The sequence below is a fragment of the Dasypus novemcinctus genome, chromosome 16, assembly GCF_030445035.2.
Source record: "Dasypus novemcinctus isolate mDasNov1 chromosome 16, mDasNov1.1.hap2, whole genome shotgun sequence".
Lineage (NCBI taxonomy): Eukaryota > Metazoa > Chordata > Mammalia > Cingulata > Dasypodidae > Dasypus > Dasypus novemcinctus.
Window position 1 is genome coordinate 18,561,297 of NC_080688.1, and position 23,992 is coordinate 18,585,288.

The 23,992-nt window shown below is 38.2% G+C and overlaps 1 protein-coding gene across 8 annotated transcripts in view; it reads left to right on the forward strand.

Moving 5' to 3' along the window:
• The window catches only part of SPIRE1 (spire type actin nucleation factor 1), a 239,529-nt gene that overhangs the window by 174,818 nt on the left and 40,719 nt on the right, over positions 1-23,992 (forward strand). For all 8 annotated transcript variants that reach the window (XM_058277279.1, XM_071208408.1, XM_058277276.1 and 5 more), the window contains exon 7: positions 9,627-9,713. In XM_058277279.1, the coding sequence (XP_058133262.1) occupies positions 9,627-9,713 (87 nt within the window). The remainder of the gene's footprint in view (positions 1-9,626; positions 9,714-23,992) is intronic.

A 23,992-nucleotide genomic window follows, 5' to 3' on the forward strand; every position in this document is an offset into this window, starting at 1 on the left:
TTGAAAGCATACATAGAAAATTAGCAGACCTTATGGGAATGAAAGGTGCAATAAATGAAATAAAAACTACACTGGAGGCATATAGCAGCAGATTTGAGGAAGCAGAAGAAAGGATCATTGAGCTCAAAGACATGGCCTCCAAAAGCAAAGATACAAAAGAATAGCTGAAGAAAAGAATGGAAAAAAATTGAACAGGGTCTCAGGGAACTAAATGACAGCAAGAGACGTGCAAACATATGTGTCATGAGTGTCCCAGAAGGAGAAGAGAAGGGAAAAGAGGTAGAAGGAATATTTGAAGAAATAATGGTGGAAAATTTCCCATCCCTGTTGAAGAACATAGATATCCATGTCCAAGAAGCACAGTATACTCTCATCCAAATAAATCCAAATATACCAACTCTGAGACACATACTAATCAGAATGTCAAATGCCAAAGACAAAAAGAGAATTCTGAAAGCAGCGATAGAAAAATAATGCATAACATGTAAGGGATCCCCAATAAGATTAAGTGCCGTTTTCTCATCAGAAACCATGGAGACAAGAAGACAGTGATATGATGTATTTAAGATACTGCAAGAGAAAAACTGCCAACCAAGAATTTTATAGCTAGCAAGATTGTCTTTCAAAAATGAGGGTGAGATTATAATATTCACAAATAAACAGAAACTGAGAGAGTTTATAACAAAAAGACCAGCACTGCAGTAAATACTAAACAGAGTGTTACAGCCTGAAAAGAAAAGACAGGAGAAGGGAGACTTGGAAGAGAGACTAGAAATGATGACTATATCAGTAACAGTAACAAGAAGTGTCAAAAATAAAATGACAGATAAACTGCAAAGATGAAAATGAATGAAATAAGAACTGCCTTTACAGTGATAGCATTGAATGTTAATGGATTAAACTCCCCAATCAAAAGACACAGACTGGTGGAATGCGTAAGAAAATATAAGCCATGTACAGCTGTCTGCAAGAGACTCACCTTAGACCCAAGGATACCAGTAGATCGAAAGTGAAACCTTGGAAAAAGATATTCCATGCATGCAGTAAACCAAAAAAAAGCTGGAGTAGCTATACTTAGATCAGATGATATAGACTTTAAAAGCAAAACTGTTATTAGAGACAAGGAAGGAAATTACATGTTAATAAAAGGAACAATTCACCAGGAAGAAATGACAATCATAAATACAAGTGTACCTAACCAGGATGCCCCTAGATACATGAAGCAAATACTGGCAAAACTGAAGGAAGAGATAGACATCTCTACAGTAATAGTTGGAGACTTCAGTACACCACTCCCAGCATTGGATGGAACATCTGGGCAAAGGATCAATAAAGAAACAGAGAGTTTGAATAATATGATAAATGAACTAAACCTAATAGACATATACAGAACATTGCACCCCATAACAGCAGGATAAACATTATTTTCAAGTGCTCATGGATCTTTTTCCAGAAAAGACCATATGTTAGATCACAAAGTAGATCTCAAAAAATTCAACAAAATTGAAATTATACAAAGTACTTTCTCTGATCATAATGGAATAAAGTTGGAAATTGACAAGCAGCAGAAAAAGGGAAAATTCACATATATAGAGTAAACAACACACTCTTAAATCAGTGGATCAAAGAAGAAATTGTAAGAGAAATCAATGAATATCTCAAAATGAATGACAATGAAATACAACATATCAGAACCTATGGGATGCCGCAAAGGCAAGTTGAAAGGTAAATATATAGCCCTCAATGCTTACATTAAAAAAGAAGAAAGAGCTAAAACCAATGGCCTAACTATACAGCTGGAGGAACTAGTAAAAGAGCAGCAAACGAATCCCAAAGCAAGTGGAAGGAATGAAATAACAAAGGTCAGAGCAGAAATAAATGAAATTGAGAACAGCAACAAAAAGAAAAAGAGAGAGAATGAACAAAACCAAAATTTTGTTCTTTGAGAAGATTAACAGAATCGACAAACCCTTCGTTAGACTAAGAAAAAAAGAGAGAAGACGCAAATAAATGAAATAAGAAACGAAAAGGGAAACATTAATACCCCACAGAAATAAAATAGATCATAAGAAGATACTATGAACAACTTTATGACAAAAAAGTAGACAATGTAGATGAAATGGAAAAATTCCTAGGAATGTATAAACAACCTATATTATGCTAGGAGAAATAGAAGACCTCAGCAAACCAATCGCAAGTAAAGAGATTGAAACAGTCATCAAACAGCTCCCCAAAATCAAAAGCCCAAGCCAGACAGTTTCACAGGTGAGTTCTACCAAGCATTCAAAGAAGATTTAGGGAAACGGACTTTGGCCCAGTGGTTAGGGCGTCCGTCTACCACATGGGAGGCCCAGGGTTCAAGCCCCGGGCCTCCTTGACCCGTGTGGAGCTGGCCCATGCGCAGTGCTGATGCGCGCAAGGAGTGCCGTGCCACGCAGGGGTGTCCCCCGCATAGGGGAGCCCCACGCGCAAGGAGTGCACCCATAAGGAGAGCCGCCCAGCGCGAAGGAGGGAGCAGCCTGCCGAGGAATGGCGCCGCCCACACTTCCCGTGCCGCTGACGACAACAGAAGCGGACAAAGAAACAAGACACAGCAAAAAGACACAGAAAACAGACAACCGGGGGAGGGGAGGGGAATTAAATTAAAAAAAAAAATCTTTAAAAAAACAAAAAACCAAAAAAAAAACAAAGAAGATTTAATACCACCCTTACTCAAGCTCTTCCAAAAAATTGAACAAGAAGAAATGCTACCAAACTCATTCTATGAAGCCAATATCACCCTAATACAAAGCCAGATTATGTTATAAAAAAAGAATATTACAGACGCATTTCTCTAATGGATGCAAATGCAAAAATCCTCGATAAAATACTTGCTAATCAAATCCAACAACACATTAAAAGATTTATTCATCATGATCAAGTGGGTTTTATACCAGGCATGCAAGGCTGGTTCAACACAAGAAAATCAATCAGCGTAATACACCACATTAATAAAACAAAGAAAAAAAAATCACTTGATCTTATCAATTGACACAGAAAAGGCTTTTGACAAAGTACAGCATCACTTCTTGATAAAAATACTACAAAAAATAGGAATTAAGGGAAACTTTCTCAACATGATAAAGGCCATAAGAAAAACCCACAGCTGACATTGCACTCAATGATGAAAGACTGTAAATCTTTCCGGTTGAGATTAAGGACAAGACAAGGATGCCCATGGTCACCACTGTTGTTCAATATAGTGCTAGAGGTTATAGCTAGAGCAATTAGACAAGAAAAATAAAAGCCATCCAAATCAGAAAGAATTAAACTTTCACTATTCACAGATGATATTGTTGTATGTCTAGAAAATCCCAAAATATCTACAACAAAGCTGCTAGAAGTAATAAATGATTTCAGTTGAGTGTCAGGATACAAGATCAATATGCAAAAATCAGTGGTGTTTCTATACACTAGTAATGCCCAATCTGAGGAGGAAGTCATGAAAAAATTTTCTTTTATAATAGCAACTAAAATAATGAGATATTTAGGGATAAATGTAACCAAAAATATAAAGCACTTGTATTCAGTAAACTATAATGCATTGCTAAAAGACATTTAAAAAGACCTAGATAATTGGAAGAACATTCCATGTTCATGGATTGGAAGACTAAATACCATTAAGATATCAATTCTACCCAGATTGATATACAGATTCAATGCAATTCTGATACAGATTCCAGCAGCATTTTTTAAACAAATGGAAAACACAATTATCAAATTTATCTGGAAGGGTAAGAGGGCCTGAATAACCAGAAACATCTTAAAAAGGAAAAGTGAAGTTGGAAGACTCTAACTTCCAGACTTTAAATCGTATTACCTAGCTACTGTAGTAAAAACAGCTTGGTATTGGCATAAAGATAGATACATAGACCAATGGAATCAAACTGATGGTTCAGAAATAGACCCTCACATCTATGGTCAAGTGATTTTTGACAAGCCTGTCAAACACACCCAGCTGGGACAGAACAGTTTACTCAAAAAATGGTGTTGGGAATACTGGATATCCATAGTGAAAAGAAAGAAAGAACACTCCTATCTTATACTTTATACAAAAATTAACTCAAAATAGATAAAAGACCTAAATATAAAGGCAAGTACAATAAAGCTCCTAGAAGAAAATGTAGGGAAACATCTTTAAGACCTGGTGGTAGGTGGTGGTTTCTTAAACCTTACACCAGAATCACAAGCAATGAAGGGAAACATGGATAAATTGGACCTCCTCAAATTTAAACACCTCTGTGATTCAAAGGACTTCATCAAGAAGTCATACAACTCAACAGTGAAAGAGCAAGCATTCCAATTAAAAAATGGGCAAAAGGTTTAAACAGACATTTCTCCAAAGAGGAAATACAAATGGCCAAAAGACACATGAAAAATGTTCCATATCACTAGCTAGTAGGGAACTTCAAATTAAAACAACAATAAGAATCATCTAAGACTGCATAGAATGGCCATTATTAAAAAACCGGACAACCGTAAGTGCTGAAGAGGATGTAGAGAAATAGGAACATTCCTTCAATATTGGTGGGAATGTAAAATGGTGCAGCCTCTGTGGGAGACAGTTTGGCGGTTCCTTAGGAAGCTAAATGTAGAACGGCCATATGGTCCAGCAATTCCTTTACTAAGAATATATCCAGAAGCACTGAAAACTATGACGCAAACAGACATCTGCACACTGATGTTCATAGCAGCGTTCCCAATTGCCAAAAGATGGAAATAACCCAAGTGTCCATCAGCCAATGAGTGGATAAACAAAATGTGGTATATATATATACAATGGAATACTATGCTGTAATAAGAAGAAATGAAATTGGGACACATGTGATAACATGGATGAATCTTGAAGACATTATACTAAGTGAAATAAACCAGATACAAAAGGACAAATACTGCATGGTCTCATGAATATGAACTAAATACCAAGAATAAACACATGGAATTTAAAACCTAGAGTATAGGTTATTAGGAGATAAGAGAATTGAGACAAACTTCTGATGGTTAATGTATGTAGGAGTTTTAATTAACTTGACTGTAAAAGTGTGGAAATTGATAGAGTTGATGGTATTAACACATTATAGTGAGTAGCAACTGGTTTATAAATGTTTATAAATGGGATTGTGGCTGAAAAGGGTAGTCTGGGGAAGTAAATGTCAATAGAAAGGAAACTAGTGAATAGTCTAGGAAATGAATAACACAGTGAACCCAGAGGTGGATGAAGATTGTGGTTGAGGGTACAAATGCAAGAGATTCCTTCTGTGAGCTAGAGCAGATGTATATCACGTTTGCAGGATAGTGGGAATATGGAAAAGCATGGGAAAACTACAATTGGTGTGACCTATAGACTGGTGAACAGCAATACTATAATATTCTTGCATCAATGCCAAAGATGTACTGTGTTGATAATGGATGTTCGTGGAAAAAGTGTGCCAAAAGTACATTATGTACCATGGTTGGTGGTAATAGTCTGATGATATTATCTCTTAATCTGTAACAAATGTTCCACCATGGTGTGGTATGTTGGTGAAGGGGTGTTGTATGAGAAATGTACACATGTGTATGATTGTTTTGCAAGTTCACAACCTCTGTAATAAAAATATATTTTTAAAAAGTAGTGTGGGTTGGGGTTAATACACCAAATGTAAGATAGGGATTACAGTTGGTAATAATATTTTGATGATGCTCTTGCATAGTTTGTAACAAGTATTTCACAACAATGCAGAGTGTTGGTGGAGGGGTGATGTATGAGACCCCTGTATGATGTTATGTATGTTTATTTTGTAAGCTCACAATCTTTACTGTACACTTATTGTTTATGCATGTTCGTGTATGAATGATATACTTCAATAAAAAATATTTTTTAAAAAAGTAAACAGGGAAAAAAATAAAGCCAGTAAACCTAGTGGCTATCCTTTTGGGTAGGAGATTCTAGTTGTTCTCTGATTCATATGGAAAATGTTTTCAAGTTTTAGGCCAAGGTTTTTATTTTGGTTTTTGGTTTCTTTTTTGAAGTACGGGGGCTGGGAATTGAACCCAGGATCTCATATGTGGGAAACCAACACTCAATCACTGAGCCTGAGTTGGTTTTTTCATTTGTTTCCTTGTTGTTTGTTTTGTTTCCAGGAGGCACTGGGGACCAAACCTGGGACCTCCCATGTGGCAAGCAGGTGTTCAACTGCTTGAGCCACAGCCAGTCTCTAAAGTTTTGATTAGTTGCTTGTTTTATATTTACCCGATAAATGAGAATGAAGATTCAGCTGCTCATACTTAATCATTCAACAGTGTTGGGGTTTTTTTCACTCTTAACCAATATAATGCCACTTACTAATTTCATATAAAACATAATTTTTGCAAGAGAAAACCCAGATCATTTTCATACATGTTCCGTTTGTACCTGAAGCACTGTGCTGAGCAGTGGTTGTCATTTTACCCTGTGGCTTAAGACCCATAGCTATACCATGGTGGTCCACGATTTTCTGCATATTCGTGGTGCTCTTAGTGGGAATTGAATGACTCAACGGTATGGGATATTATTTAGAATGTTGTGTTTTAGAGACATAAAACATTTTTGTTGATTTTTTTCCCCAAAATGTTTCAGTAAAATGCTTTCATTCTAGTAAATAACTTAGAATAATTCACCTTAAAAAAGTAAAGATATAGAAAACTTAACATCTTTTATTTATTGTTGTGATGATTATAATTCCCAATTTTTTAATGCAGATAAGGCATATTGAGGGAAATTCTATTAATTTATATAATCTGCTTATAGCTATATAACAAACTAAATAATTTGTAATTATATCTTATTATGAAAGGTAATTGTCTTTAGGCTAATATGTTTATAGATATCTGAATAAGATTTCCTTTTCTTTAAATTTACATTTAAATTTTTAACAAATCCATTTTATCGATGCATTAATAAAGCGTGAATCCATCCAAAGTGTATAATCAGTGGTATTTGGTGTAATGGTGTATTTGTGTATTCATCACTTCAGCCATTCTTAGAGCACGTTCATTATTTCAATACTACTAATAAAAAACAAACAAAACTCATCACCTCTCAGTCTCTTTATGCTTCCCCTGCCATACATTGCTGCTATTCTTTTTCCTTTCTCTAGTATATAATTTTATTTATAGTTGGTAAAAACAATCATATATACAATATCACCCATATTCATGTTTTACATGAGGTTTTACTCTTATACAGTTCCATGTTACAGATTTTAGCTTTCCTTCTAGTAATATACACCACCTTAGACTTTCCCTTTCAACCATTGTCATACCTATATAATAGCTGTGCTTGTTACAAGCACCATGATATGCTTTCACCATTTCTATTCATTTCCAAAGATTTACAAACAACCCTTTTACGAATTCTGCATAGATTTAACCCTCAGCTTTCCATTTTCTACCTTCCTTCTATTTCCTGGTGACCTGCATGAGTTTTCACAATATATTTAATTCATAATAGTGTTGTTGTTGTTTTTAATGGAGGTATTGGGGATTGAACCTAAGACCTCATACATGGGAAGCAGGCAGGCAGTCACTGAGCTCCATCATCACTTTCCCCTTGAGCTTTTTACTCCAAATGCAACTGCCAAAAAATGTACTGGATAAAAAAGATTGAGCTCAGGCTAGCTGTTTTAAAATGTACCATAGGATTATGATTTTGTTAATCCTTTTTAATACTTGGAGTTGTTTGTTTGTTTAAAGCATTGTGCCTCAAAATCAAGATCAAGTTCCTATAACTGATCTTATTTTCTTATGGGGTCACTGTTTGTGTCCATCCAGGAATCATTTATCTTACAGTACAGAGAGCTTGTTTTAGGGTATTTTCTGTATTTATATGAAGATACAGAACTTTTATGTACAAATACAGAAGAATTTCATTGACCAGCAGTCCGTTGCTTTTCTGTATCATATGGTCATACCATCTTCCTATAAGCACTGACACATTTTGTCCTTGGAATCCATGTGACAGTTTGTGACTAGTGAGGAGACTGAAGTTAATGTACTTGTTTTGGGAATGAAATTTATAATCTTGACCTTCTTTAACACATACGTTAAATCCTGCTGTTATAATGGAAGAATATTAAAATAAAATATATAAGAAATAGCCAGGAAGATATTCATTATCTTGGTCACAAATTTCTAGAATAGAAAGTAATAGGGGAAGCGGACTTGGCCCAATGTATAGGGCGTCTGCCTACCACGTGGAAGGTCTGCAGTTCAAACCCTGGGCCTCCTTGACCCATGTGGAGCCGGCCCATGTGCAGTGCTGATGCGCGCAAGGAGTGCCGTGCCACGCAGGAGTGTCCCCCGCATAGGGGAGCCCCACATGCAAGGAGTGCACCCATAAGGAGAGCCGCCCAGCGTGAAAGAAAGTGCATCTTACCCAAGAAAGAAAGTGCAGCCTGCCCAAGAATGACGCCGCACACACGGAAGAGCTGACACACAGAGAGCAGACAACTGGAGGGGCAGGGGGGGGGGGAGGAAGGGGAGAGAAATAAATAAAAATCTAAAAAAAAAAAAAAGAAAGTAACAAAATATCCCGATCTAATTGTTTATACTAATGAGAATTTTTTAAAAAATCTTATGTGCCGTGAAATCCATAGATAGGGCAACTCTAGCTTTGCTCCTACTCTGGATGCCTCTCCATAAACCAGTGACTAGCCATCACATGCATAGCTCAGGTCAGTCATTATTTATTCCTAAAGCCTAATATGGGGCCATCCTCCCCTATTCATGTCTGGGAGGTGGGGGCGCTAAAACAAAATTGGTGCTTGCCAGCAGGAACAAAGACGGAGTGCATGAATTTAGGACAGTGGTGACATCTGGGGGGCAGTGGACTGGGGTGGCCATTAAGGTTCTGGTTTTTTGTTTGTTTTTTAAACAATACTGGAAAACAAGTATGACAGTGTTTACAGCTGTTCCTTCCCAGTGGTCAAAATGAAAGATTAGGTTTTTTTGTTTGGTGTGGTATGGTGTGGTGTAGTGTGTGTGTTTGTGTGTTTGTATGTGTGTAGTTTTCTGGTTGAAAATTTTTTTCTCAAAAAAAAAAAAACAAAAAAACATTTTTAAAGCATTGCTTTAAGAAGAGAGGACCCATAGAGAAGGAGTCAGAGCCCGAGACTATACGATGACCCTACTGTGTCTGTGGGTGCAGACATATGTTCTTTCTGCTTAGAGTCTGAGTACAGAATATGAATGATGCTGGCTGGCCTTCCTGCCACCTACAGTTTTTTATAAGAATGAGAATAAGAGGTGAAAGACTTTTTAAATTATGAAATAATAAATATAAATATTGTTTATTCAGTTCACACTCATAATTTTGGAAACTTTTTGTTAGAAGGGATGCATTTCATATATGATTTCCCAAAATGATAGAAAAGTGAACTTGGATTTTCTTTAATTATACCTACTATTCTTTGATGTTATTGCACAGCGCAATCACTCCCCACTTTATTGAAAGAGCCAAATTACACTTAAGTAATTTTGTGACGTAAGTTGACTTAACAACTGTACCCAGAAACTTGTAATGGCAATCCAGTAATCTTATGAATCTTATACTTTTTGTTTCCCTTCAGGTGAATGGTGATATTCCTCCTCGATTAAAAAAAAGTGCTCATGAAATCATCCTGGACTTCATCAGATCAAGACCTCCTTTAAATCCAGTATGTACTTTGACACATTCCTCTTTGTGGGGTACTGCATGATGAATAAATCTCCTCTAGGGCATCATCTCTTCTAGGTGGTCCATTTTTACACCGAATTTTTAAAAATGCTCAGAGTCATGAACCCCAACTATGTAAATTATAACCTTAAGTCACAGAAAAATATTTAAAACTATTCTATACAAGGCTGCCTTAGGATGTTTTAACTCAAAACTTCTTGGGTTATGGTACAATATCTGTCCCTTATTATCAAAAATAATAATGGGTAAGTATAAAACAGGTAGTTCCCAGTGTGGATTATACTTCCAATTTACTTTATAGTAGTTATATCTATCCCTGATTGTATTGTCATGTTGATACTATTTTACAATAAATCCATCAGCTGTAACCCACTTTTATGTTGATTATCTTCTTTGTGAACAGGATCCTTTCTGTAACCACAAAACCAAAATATTCTATTCTGGTTTGAAGTTTGGTTTATATTTCCTCTATTCTGGATTGATAGCACATGCTGACCAAAGTCTCTCAAACCTATGTATTTCCAATAATCAGAAAGGTAATGGTAATATAAATGGATTAAATGCTACAGTCAAAAGGCGTAAGTTGGCAGAATAGAAAAAATAAACATGACTTAACTATATGTTATCTAAAAGAGACTTACCTTGAATTCAAAGACTTAAGTAGGTTGAAAGTGAAAGGATTAAAAAAATATGGACCATGCAAGTAGTAATCAGAAGAGAGCTGGGGGACCTAAACTAATATATAGGGAAAGGGAATTTGGCCCCAGGGACAGGGCGTCCGCCTACCACATGGGAAGTCCAAGGTTCAAACCCAGGGCTTCCTGACCCGTGTGATGAGCTGACCCACGCGCAGGCTGATGTGCGCAAGGAGTGCTGTGCCATGCAGGGGTGTCCCCCACGTAGGGGTGTCCCCCATGTAGGGGAGCCCCATGTGCGAGGAGTGTGCCCCATAAGGAGAGCCGCCTAGTGCGGAAAAAAAAAGTGCAGCTTGCCTAGGAGTGGTGCCACATACACAGAGAGCTGATGCAGCAAGATGATGCAACCAAAAGAGACACGGATTCCGGGTGTCACTGACAGGAGTACAGGTGGACACAGAACAGATAGCAAATGGACACAGACTGCAGACAACTGGGGAGGAGGTTGGGGAGAGAAATAAAAAAATTAAATTAAAAAGTAATAAATATATAAAATACACTTTAAGTCAACAACAGTTACAAGGGACAAAGATGGTCATTATATACTTATAAAGGGGTCAATTCAAGAATAAAAAGGAATAGGAATAGGCAGATGTGGCTAAAGAGGTTGAATGCCTGCTTGCCACATGGGAAGTCCCTGATTTGGTACCTAGTACCTCCTCTAAACAAAAACAAACAGCAAGCAAACAAACGGAAAAACTAACTCACAGGAGCCAATGTGTCTCAGTGGTTCAGCCCTGCTTCTACATATGAGGTACTGTTTTCAATCCCCAGTCCTGGTACCTCAAAAAAAAAAAAAGAAATAGGAAGTGGATTTGGGTCAACTGATAGAGTGTCTGCCTACCATATGGGAGGTCCAGGGTTCAAACTCAGGGCCTTCTGACCCATGTGGTGAGCTGGCCCATGTGCAGTGCTCATGCGTGCAAGGAGTGCCGTGCCACACAGGGGTGTCCCCTGCATAGGGGAGCCCCATGCACAAGGAGAGCTGCCCCGCATGAAGAAAGTGCAGTCTGCCCAAGAGTGGTGCCACACACACAGAGCTGATGCAACAAAAAGAGACACAGATTTGCGGTGCCACTGACAAGAATGCAAGCAGACACAAAATAACACAGTGAATGGACGGAAAGCGGACAACGGGGAGAGGGGAGAGAAATAAATAAAAATAAATCTTAAAAAAAAAAGAAGAAATAGAATGTCTTAACAAACCAGTGACTATTAAATGATTGAATAAATCATCCAAAAAAAAAAAAAAACCAACACAAAAAAAGATAAGTCAGGGACCTGATGGCTTTACAGGAATTTTACCAAACATTCCAAGAAGAATTAACGCCAATCCTGCTTAAAGACTTAGACTAATTTATTCTGTGAGGCCAATATCACTCTTATACCAAATCCAGCTAAAGATACCATGAGAAAAGGAAATTACAGACCTATATATCTTATGAATATAGATGCAAAAATCCTCAGCAAAATACTAGCAAACGGAATTCAACAGCACATTAAAAGATTTATACTCTATGATCAAGTGGGATTTATCCCCCAGGTATGCAAATGTGGTTCAGCATAAGAAAATTAATGTAATACATCACATTAACAGAATGAAGGGGAAAAAAAACATGATCATCTCAACTGACATAGAAAAGGCATTTTCTATGGACCCCTTTTTGATTAAAAACAATACACTCTGAGCACTAGGAATAGTAGGAAACTTGCTCAACATGATAAAGGATACATATGAAAAACCCACAGCTGACATCATACTTACTGGTGAAAAACTGAAAATGTTACCTCTTAGATTAGAAACAAGACAAAGATGCCAACTGTCATTCATCGCTGTTATTCAACATGGTACTGGAAGTTCTAGCCAGAGTAATTAGACAAGAAAAGAAATAAAAGGCAACCAAATTGGAAAATAAGAAGTGAAACATTCTGTATCTACAGATGATATGATCCTATTTTCTGTATATAGATTTGTTAGATTTATTCTAACCACAGATGTAAAGGATGTGTATACGGAAAACTATAAAACGTTGCTGAAAGAAATCAAAGCTGACCTAAATAAATGGAAAGACATTCTGTATTCATGGACGAGAAGATTAAATATTGTTAAGATGGCATTTCTACACAAAGTACAGATTCAATGCAATCCCAGTCAAAATTCCAACAACTTTCTTTTTGGAAATGAAAAAGCCAGTCATCAAATTTATATTGAGGGAAGCAGATGTGGCTCAAGTGATTGGGCTTCTGACTACCACATGGGAGGACCCAGGATCAATCCCTGGAGCCTTCTGGTAAAGGCATGCCCACATGGCAAGCCAGTAGCCATGCAGAGAGCTAGTGCCCATGTGGCGAGCAAGCAGCAAGATGATGATGCAACAAAAAGATAAAGGGGAGAGTCAAGGTGAGACGCAGCAGACACAAGGAACTGAGGTGGTGCAAGTGACAGAACCTCTGTCCACATTGGAAGTCCCCAGGATCAAATCCTGGTGAATCCTAGAAGAGAAAACGAGAAGAGAAGATAAAAAGAGAAATAGATACAGAAGATCACACAGCAAATGGACACAGCAAGAACAACAGGGGTTGGAGGAGGGGGAGAAAAAATTTATATGGATGGGTAAGGAGCCTCAAATAGCCAAAGCTATCTTGTGCAAGAAGAACAGTTAGAGGACTCACACGTCCCTATCTTAAAACTTACTAAAAAATAAAAGAAGGGAAAAAATAAAATAAAATGAAACAAAAACTTTACTACAAAGCCACAGTAATCAAAACAGCATGATACTGGCACAAGGACAGTTATATAGATCAATTGAATTAAATTGAGTGTTCAGAAATCAACGCTGACATTTATGGTCAACCAATTTTTGACAAGGGAACAAAGACCACCCAATTGGGAAATAATCTTTTCAACAAATGATTCTGCATAAACTGAATTTCCATTTGCAAAAGAGTGGAGGTGGACCCCTACCTTATGCCATATACAAAAATCAATTCCAAGTGGACCAAAGACTTACCTATAAAATTCCTAGAGGAAAACCTAGGAAAGCATTAGGCAGTGGTTTCTTAGACTTTACACTCAAAGCAATGGTTTCTCTATCTTTTTTTTTTGTCTTTATTTTTTTAAATGTTAAATTAAAAAAATATGAGGTCCCAATATACCCTCCACCCCCTTCACCCCACTCCACCCGTATCAACAACGTCTTTCATCATCATGGGACATTCATTACATTTGGTGAATACGTTTTTGAGTGCTGCTGCACCACATGGATAATGGTTTACATTATAGTTTACACTTTCCCCCAGGCCACCCAGTGGGCCATGGTAGGACATACAATGTCCAACACCTGTCCCTGCAGTACAACCCAGGAAAATTCTAAGTCCTGAAAATGCTTCCACATCATATCTCTTTGTCCCTCTCCCTACCCTCAGCAGCTACTGTGGCTACTTTCTTCACATCAGTGCTATATTTTCTTCCATTACTAATCACAATAATTCCAGAATAGAATATTAGTAAGTCCACTCTAATCCATACTCTGTTCCTCTATCCTGTGTACCTTGGGATGGTGATGTCCACTCCACCTCTGTATCGAGAGGGGTCTTAGATTCCACAAAGCTGATGGATGCAATTCTCCTGCTTACAGTTGTAGGCACTCTCGGCTCCCTGGTGAGGTGGTTGACCTTCTTCATCTCCCTTTTAGCTGACTGAGGTAAGTCCAATAAACCAGAGGGTAGGAGTTGCAAGTCTGTTGAGGCTCAGGGCCTGGCTATCACATGGACAGTCCAGAGATTCAGGTCCCCTGAGTATATACCAAACCCCAGCACCAACTTTACACTCAAAGTACAATAAACAAAAGAAGAAAGAGACAAATGGGACTTCACTAAAATTAAAAACTTTCATACCTCAAAGGAATTTATCATGAAAGTAAAATGACAACCTACACAATGGGAGAAAATACTTGGAAACTGCATATCTGATATGGGTATTTCATCCAGAATATATCAATAAATCTTTCAACTCAACAACAAAAAGACAAATAACCCAATTTTAAAATGGGCGAAAGAATTGGATAGACATTTTTCCCAGGAAGATATTCAAATGGCCAAAAAGCACATGAAATGATGGCCAACTTAATTAGCCATTAGGAAAATGCAAATTGAAACTGCAAAGAGATACCATTTCATACCCACTAAAATGTCTACTGTTGAGGAAAAAAAACATAAAATTACAAATGCAATTCATTCATTGCTAGTGGGAAGTTAAAATGGTTCAACTGCTATGAGACGGTTTGGCAGTTCTGAAAAAAGGTAAGTATAGAATTACTGTATGACCTAGCAATTCCACTTGTAGTTATATACCCAAAAGGCTTGAAATCAGGGACTGATATATTTATTTGTGCACCAATATTCATAGTGATGTTATTCACAATTGCCAAAAGATGGAAGCTTAAGTATCCATAAACTAATGAATGGATAAACAAAATGTGGTATATACACACCATGTGATATTATTTAGCTGTAAAAAAAAGTCTAATACATGTAATAACATGGTTTAACCTTGAAATCATCATGTTGAGTGAAATAAATCAGACACAAAGGGAAAAATACTGTATAATTTCACTGGTGTGAAATTATTAGAAGAAGCAAATTCATAGAGTCAGAAATGAGAATACGGGTTACCAGGGGCAGGGTGTGGATAAGGAATGGAGAATTAATACTTAATTGGTATAGAGTTTCTCTTTGGAGTGATGGAAATTTTGTAATGGGTGATTGTGATTGTAGCAAAACATTGTGAATTTAATTAACACCACTGAATTATATATTTGAATGTGATTAAAAGGGGATTTTTAGTGTGTGTATATATCTATCTAGAATAAAAATTGAGAGGACAGCGTAAGGAGCTCCAGAGTTGACTTGTCCTACAGTGCAGTTAGTAATCAGCCAGAGTTATCTAAATCACCAGTTTAGGGGGTCCTGGAGACCAGAAGAGCATCCTGCAACATCCTTGGAAAAATGGAAGGAGGAGACTGCCCATCTGCAGGGAAGATTCTTGAGTAGACTATTCAGTGCCATGAAGGCTGGAGCACATTCCCCACTGGTGGCTCACACCGCCTTGTGAGCTATTCCCTGGGTGAGTTGGAAGCTCCATTTCCCAAAGATGGTGGAGGAATAGGTGGTCAGGCACCAACTTCAGCTACTCATTAGTAAATTCAGTTGGCTAAAGTAAAATCCTGAAAATAACTAAAGTTTGAACTTGTCAAAGTCAGAAAGAGGGCAGTTTCCTCCATTTTTTAACTCTGCCCCCAACATGAGGGGAGTAGAGCTTATTGAAAGTCACAGTGATGGTAGGGACTGACTTCGTTCACTGAGGTCAGATTGCAGCCCTAGCCTAGGCTCCAGGTGCACCTCTGGTAGGGATGAAGCTGGGGAAGCTGGGGAGTTGTCCGGAGAGGACAACTGCAGGTGCTTTCGGCCCACACAGACTACGATGTTGGACACATCTTTTATCCATCCCTGCCCCGAACAGGCAGGAGTAGGGATAGTGCACCCTCAGGCTCTCCAGAAAACTGCAGTAGCTTTTGACCCGCATGGCCTAGATTGTGCAAACTGGTAAATTCATCTATGCCCCCAATAGGATAGGAGAGGGGCAGTGTTTCCTCAACCTCTCTGGGCGACTGCAGGCACTTTCGGCCTGCACGGACTAGAGTTACAGGCACTCCTGTAGTTCCATCCCCGCCCCGACAAGGTAGAAGGGACAGTGCTTCTTCAGGTTCCCCAGGCAACTACAGGGGCTTTCACAAGCTACAGTACTGAACATATCTGTGGCTCCATCCCCACCCCTGACAGGGCAGGAGGAGGGACAGTGTTTGCTTACCACTCAGCACAACGTCAGTGGCTTTCAACCTGCACAGACTACATTTCTGGGCACACCTGAGGCTCCATTCCCACCCCTGGCAGGGGAGGAGGGGGACTGGTTCATCAGTCTACCTACATAACTGAGGTCAGTTTTGACTCACACAGCTTAGCGTGCTGCCCATTGCAGCCAGGGGAGGAAAGGGTGTGGAGCTTCATCAGTCTCTCCAGGTAACTACAGATGATCTTGGCCTGCATGCCTTGGATTACTGCACATGGCTACGGCTCCATCCCTACCCGTGGCAGGGGAGAAAGGTGGGAGAAGCGTCAGTGTTTCCTGGGGCATTGTTGGCAGCTTCAGCCTCCATGACTTACAATACCAGCTGCCCCCTTGGCTCCTGTTTTGCAACCAGCAAGGCACAAAGAGCAAGAAACAAATGAAAAAGAGCTGAAAAATTCAGATTGGCTTAATTCAAGCCATTATAAAGTTACAAATTGAGTTGAACCAAGTATCAAAGAGGGGCTGTAGCACAAAGCCAATCAATAGAAAATCCTAGACTTAAGAGAGAAAAGGGCCAAGAATAAATACATCTAGCAAATTAGATACCCAGGCACCAACAAAAAAATTACAATCCATACCAAGAAAGGAAGATGTGGCCCAGTCAAAGGAACAAACTAAGCCTCCATATGACAAAAAGGAGCTGAGACAACTGATCATGGATGTTCAAACAAATTCCCTTAGTAAGTTCAATGAGATAGCTAAAGAGATTAAGGACATAAAGAAGACACTTGGTGAACTCAAAAAAGATTTGAAAGCATACATAGAAAAATTGCAGATCTTATGGGAATGAAAGGTCCAATAAATGAAATAAAAAATATACTGAATGCATAAAACAGCAGATTTGAAGAGGCAGAAGAAAGGATCAGTGAGCTTGAAAACAGGGTCTCCAAAAGTGAACATATAAAAGAACAAATAAAGAGAAGAATAGAAAAAATCTAACAGGGTCTCTGGGAACTAAATGATGGCAAGAGATGGGCAAACATTCATACCGTGGGTGTCCCAAGAGAAGAAGAGAAGGGAAAAGGGGCAGAAGGAATACGTGAGGAAATCATGGTATAAAATTTTCTAACCCTATTGAAGGACATAGATATCTATGTCCAGGAAGCACAACATACCTCCCATCTGAATAAATCCAAATAGACCTACTCTGAGACACATACTAATCAGAATGTCAAATACCAAAGATAAAAGAGAGAATCCTGAGAGCAGCAAGAGAAAATGATGCATCACATACAAGAGATGCCCAATAAGAGTAAGTGCTGATTTCTCATCAGAAACCACAGAGGCAAGAAGGCAGTGGTATGATGTATTTAAGATACTGGGGAAAAAAAACAGCCAGCCAAGAATCTTATATGTGGCACAATTGTCTTTCTATTCACAGATAAACAAAACTGAGAGTGTTTGTAATGAAAAGACCAACTTTGCAGGAAATTCTAAAAGGAGTACCTTTTAGCCTGAAAAGAAAAGACAGGAGAGAGAGGCTTGGAAGACAGTCTAGAAATGAAGATTATATCAGTAAGTAACTGAAAGAGTAAAAAGAGTGGTGAAAACAAGTTATGAGAGATAAAACTCAAAGGTCAACATGGGTGAAGTAAGAACTGCCTTTACAATAATAACATTCAATGTTAGTGGATTAAACTCCCCCAAAGACATAGACTGGAGGAATGGATAAGAAAATAGGAGCCATCTATGTGCTATCTTCAAGAGACTCACTTTGACCCAAGAATACCAATAGATTGAAAGTGAAAGGCTGGAAAAAGATATTCCATGCATGTAACAACAACAACAAAAAAAGCTGGAGTGGCTACACGTATATTAGATGAAATAGACTTTAAAAGCAAATCTGAGGGAAGTGGATTTGGCCCAACTGATAGAGCATCTGCCTATCATATGGGAGGTCCAGGGTTTAAACCCAGGGCCTCCTGACCTGTGTGGTAAACTGGCCTATGCACACCACGTGCAAGGAATGCTCCCTGAAAAAAGAGCTGCCCAGTGTGAAAAATGCGCAGCCTGCCCAGGAGTGCACTACACACATGGAGAGCTGACGCAGCAAGATGATGCAACAAAAAGAAACAGATTCCCAGTGCCGCTCACAAGAATGCAGGCGGACACAAAAGAACACACAGTGAATGGGCACAGAGAACAGACAACTGGGGTGGGGGTGGGGGGAGAGAAATAAAAATAAATAAATTTTTTTTTTTTTTTTTTAAAGCAAAGCTGAGCCCCCTCTCGATTTAGAGGTGGAGTGGACATCACCATCCCAGGGTCCACAGGATGGAGGAATAAAATTTAGATCAGAGTGGGCTTACTAATATTTTATTGTAGAACTGTTGTGACTCTAGCAATGGAAGAAATTGTATCATTGATGTGGAGACAGTGGCCACGGGAATTGCTGAGGACAGGGAGAAGGAAGAAGAGATGTCATGTGGGGGCATTTTTGGGACTTGGAGTTGTCCTAAATGATACTGCAGGGACAGATGCTGAACATAATGTATCCTGCCATAACCCACTGAATGTACTGGGGGAAAGTGTAAACTACAATGTAAACTATAATCCATGTGGTGCAGCAGTGCTCCAAAATGTATTCATCAAGTGCAATGAATGTGCCTCAATGATGAAAGAGGTTGTTGATGTGGAAGGAGTGGGGGTGGGGTGGGGTGTGGGGTATATGGGAACTTCTTATATTTTTTAATGTAACATTTTTTGTGATCTATATCTTTAAGAAAAAGACAATTAAAAATAATAATTAAAAAAAAGGAAAGCTGTTATTAGAGACAAAGATGGTCATTATATACTAATTAAAGGGGCAATTCACCAGGAGGAAATAACAATCATAAATGTTTATGCACCAACCAGGATGCCCTAAATTACATGAAGCAAACACTGGCAAAAGTGAAGGGAGAAATAGATCTCTCTATAATAGTTGGAGACTTAAATACACCACTCTTATCATTGACTAGAGCATCTGGGCAGAGAGTCAGTAAAGAAACAGAGAGCTCAAATAATATGATAAACTAAACCTAATAGACTTATGCAGAACATTGCATGCCAAAACAGCAGTATATATTAATACATTCTTCTCTAGTGCTCATGGATCTTTCTCCAGGATAGGCCATATGTTGGGTTACAAAGTAGATGTCAATAAATTCAACAAGAATGAAATTATACAAAGCACTTTCTCTGATCATAATGGAATAAAGTTGGAAATCAGCACCAGGCAGAAAAAGGAAAAATTCACAGATATATGGGATTAAACAACACACTATTAAATTATCAGTGGGTCAAAGAAGAAATTGCAGGAGAAATCAATAAACATCTCGAGATGAATGAAAACAGGAACACAACATATCTGAACCTATGGGATGCAGCAAAAGCAATAAAGAGAGGGAAATTTCTAGCCCTCCATGCTTACATTAAAAAGAAGAAAGAGCTAAAATCAATTACCTATCTACAGAGCTTGAGGAAATAGAAAAATAAAAGTAAACTGTGCTCAAAGCAAGCAGAAGGAATGAAATAAAGATCAGAGCAGAAATAAATTGAAAACAAAACAACAGTTTAGAGAACTAACAAAACCAAATATTGGTTCTTCAAGAAGAACAATTTAACAAACTCTTAGCCAGACTGACAAAGAAAAAAAGATGCAAATAAAATAAAAAATGAAAATGGGGGCATTATTATTGACTGCACAGAAATAAAAGAGCTCACAAAAGGATACAAGAATAACTTTACACCAACAAACTAGACAATGTAGTGAAAAGGAAAAATTCCTTGGAGCATACCAACAACCTACGCTGACCCAGAAGAAAGAGGAGACCTTAGCAAACCAATCATAAGGAAACAGATTGAAACAGTCATCAAAAAGTTCCCAAATATGAAAAGCCCAGGACCAGATGTCTTCACAGGTGAATTCTACCAAGTATTCAAAGAAGATTTAATACCAATCTTGCTCAAAATTATGGACCCATTTCCCTGATAAATGCAGATGCAGAAACCCTCGCCAAAATACTCACAACATATTGAAAGAATTATTCATCATGATCAAGTGGATTTTATACCAGGCATGCAAGGTGAGTCAACCCAAGAAAATCGGCATAATGCACCACATTAATAAGTCAAAGAAGAATCACATTTTCATCTCAATTGATGCAGAAAAGGAATCTGACAAAAACCAGCATCCTATCTTGATAAAAACAGTCCAAAAAATAGTAATGCCTGCTTCACCACTGTTGTTTAATATACTGCTAGAGGTTCTAGCCAGAACAATCAGGCAAGAAAAAAGAAATAAAATGTGTCCAAATAGGAAAGGAAGAAGTAAAACTTATGCTATTTGCAGATTATATGATTCTATACCTAGAAAGTCCCCAAAAATCTACACTATTAATGCTAATAAACAAGTTGAGCGGAGTGACAGGATACTAGATTAATAGGCAAAAATTAGTAGTGTTTCTATACATTGGTAATGAGCAGTCTGAAGAGGAGTCAGGAATAAAATTTTATTTACAATAGTGACTAAAAGAATCAAATATTTAGGAATAAACTTAACCAAGGATGTAAAGGACTTGTATTCAGAAAACTACAATGCATTGCTGTGGGGGCATTTTCAGGACTTGGAGTTGTCCTGGGTGGTACTGCAGGGACAGATGCTGGACATTGTATGTCCTGCCATGGCCCACTGGGTGGACTGGGGGAGAGTGTAAACTACAATGTAAAGCACTATCCATGTGGTGCAGCATTGCTCCAAAATGTATTCACCAAGTGCATTGAATGTCCTGTGATGATGAAAGAGGTTGTTGATGTAGGGGGAGTGGGGTGAAGGGAGTGGGGGGTATATGGAGACCTCATATTTTTTAAATGTAATATTTAAAAGAAAATAAAGAAGGAAAAATAAACAAAAAGGGCTGGCAGAATAAGCCTCAAAATAATATACAAATATAATTAAGTTATTTAAATCCTCCTTTCCATTATTTTGTGACATTTTGTATACTCCCAATTTGAATCATCTCTAATCAATAAAATAATTTGTTACTATTTTATATTGTCAAAAAAAAAAAGGAAGTATGAAGTTGGAAGTTTCTCACTTCTGGACTTTAAATCATATAACCTTGCTAACAGTGATAAAAATAGCATGCTACTGGCATAAAGATAGGCATATAGGCCAATGATACTGAACTTATGGTTTAGAAACAGACTCTCACATTTGTGGTCAAGTAATTTTTGACAAGGCTGCCAGACCCTCCCAGCTGAGGCAGAACAGTCTATTCAATAAATGGTGCTGGGAGAACTGGATATCTATATCCAAAAGATAAAAAGAAGACCTCTACCTCACACCTTATACCAAAATTAACTCAAAATGGACCAAAGAGCTAAATAGAGAAGCTAGAACCATGAAACTCCTACAAGAAAATATAGGAAAACATCTTCAAGACCTGATGGTGGTTTCTTAAGCCTTACACCAAAAGCATGAGGAACAAAAGAAAAAAAAGGGGGAAACGGACTTTGGCCCAGTGGTTAGGGCGTCCGTCTACCATATGGGAGGTCCGCGGTTCAAACCCCGGGCCTCCTTGACCCGTGTGGAGCTGGCCCATGCGCAGTGCTGATGCGCGCAAGGAGTGCCGTGCCACGCAAGGGTGTCCCCCGCGTGGGGGAGCCCCACGCGCAAGGAGTGCGCCCGTGAGGAAAGCCGCCCAGCGTGAAAAGAAAGAGCAGCCTGCCCAGGAATGGTGCCGCCCACACTTCCCCTGCCGCTGACTACAACGGAAGCGGACAAAGAAACAAGACGCAGCAAATAGACACCAAGAACAGACAACCAGGGGAGGGGGGGAAATTAAATAAATAAATAAATCTTTAAAAAAAGAAAAAGAGGATAAATGGGACCTCCTCAAACACTTGTCCTTGAGAGGACTTTGTCGAGAAAATGAAAAGGCAACCCACTCAGTGAGATAAAATGTTTGGAAACCACATATCCAGTAAGGGTTTGATTTCCATGCTATATAAAGAAATCAGCAGCTCAGTAATAAAAGAGCAAGCAATCCAATTAAAAATGGGCAAAAAAACAGACATTTCTCCAGTGGGGAAATACAAATGGTGAAAAAACACATGAAAAACTGTTCAGAATCACTAGTTTATTAGGAAATAAAAATTTAAATGACAATGAGATATCATCTCACACCTCATAGAATTGCCATTTTTTTTAAAAAAAAGAAAACAATAAGTGCTGGAGAGGATGTGGAAAAATAGGAACACTCCTTCACTGTTGATGGGAATGTAGAATGGTACAGTTTCTGTGGAAGACAGTTTAGCAGTTCCTCAGGAAGCTAAATTTGGAACTGCCATGTGATCCAGTATTCCCTCTACTAGGAATATATCCGGAAGAACGGAAAACAGTGACATGGACAGACATTTGCACACCAAAGTTAATGGTGGCATTATTCACATTTGCCAAAAGAGGGAAACAACCCATGTGTCCATCAACCAATGAATGGATAAACAAAATATGGCATTTATATACAATGGAATACTAGTACTGAAAGAAGAAACGAAATTGGGACATACATGATAGCATGGATCACGTTGGTGGTATACTGATGAGCATAGCTGCCTTCCATGATAGCATGGATGAACCTGGAGGACATTATGCTAAGTGAAATAAGCCAGACACCAAAGAACAAATATTGTATACTCTCACTAATGTGAACTAAAGACGAAGAAAAACACATGGAGTTAAAACCTGCACTACAGGTTACTAGGAGATAGGATAAGAACTGAGAAGGGGGACTGATGTTTAATGTATATAGAATTTTCAATTAGCTTGACTTTGAAAGTGTGGAAATTGGTTGATGGTAACACATTATACTGTGTATAACTAACATGACTGTTTTATAAATGGGATTGTAACTGAAAGGAGGGTAGTCTAGAGATGTAAATGCCAACTGAAAGATAGCTAAAGAATAGGAACTGAATAACAGAGTGAACCCAGAGGTGGATGAGGATTGTGGTTAATAATACAAATATGAGAACGTTCTTCTATGAACTGGAACAAATGTACATCACTTTTATTACAAGAATGTGATGCATGGGGAAAATGCAATTAACATAATATATGGACTAAAGTTAACAGCAGTATTGTAATATCTTGCATTAATGTCAAAGAAGGTAGTATATCAACCCTAATGGTCAACAGTAGGGGGGCTGGGGACTTTTTCTTTTGTACTAAGGGAATCGTTCAAAGGTTTTCTGGGGCAATGAGTGCATAACTGTGATGAAAATGAGAGCCACCGAGTGTGCACTTAGAATGGATTGTACAAGGCACCAGACTATATAACACAGTGAAGCGTGTGGTGGAAGATGGACTGTGCTTAACAGTGCAAATATGAGAGGGTTCTCTCATGAACTATAAAGTGTACAATACTAATACATAGTGTTAATAATAGGGGTATAGGGGAAAAGTATATACAAAGTGTACAGTACGGACCATAGTTGGTGGTAATAGTCTGATCATGTTCTTTCATTATCTGTTACAGATTTTCCACAACAGTGTAAGGTGTTGGTGTAGGGGTAATATATGGGAATTCTGTACATTATGCTTTATTGTTTTGTAAGCTCTCTGCTTCTCTAATAAAAAATTTTTTTAATGCTTAAGTCTGCACAACACAAAAA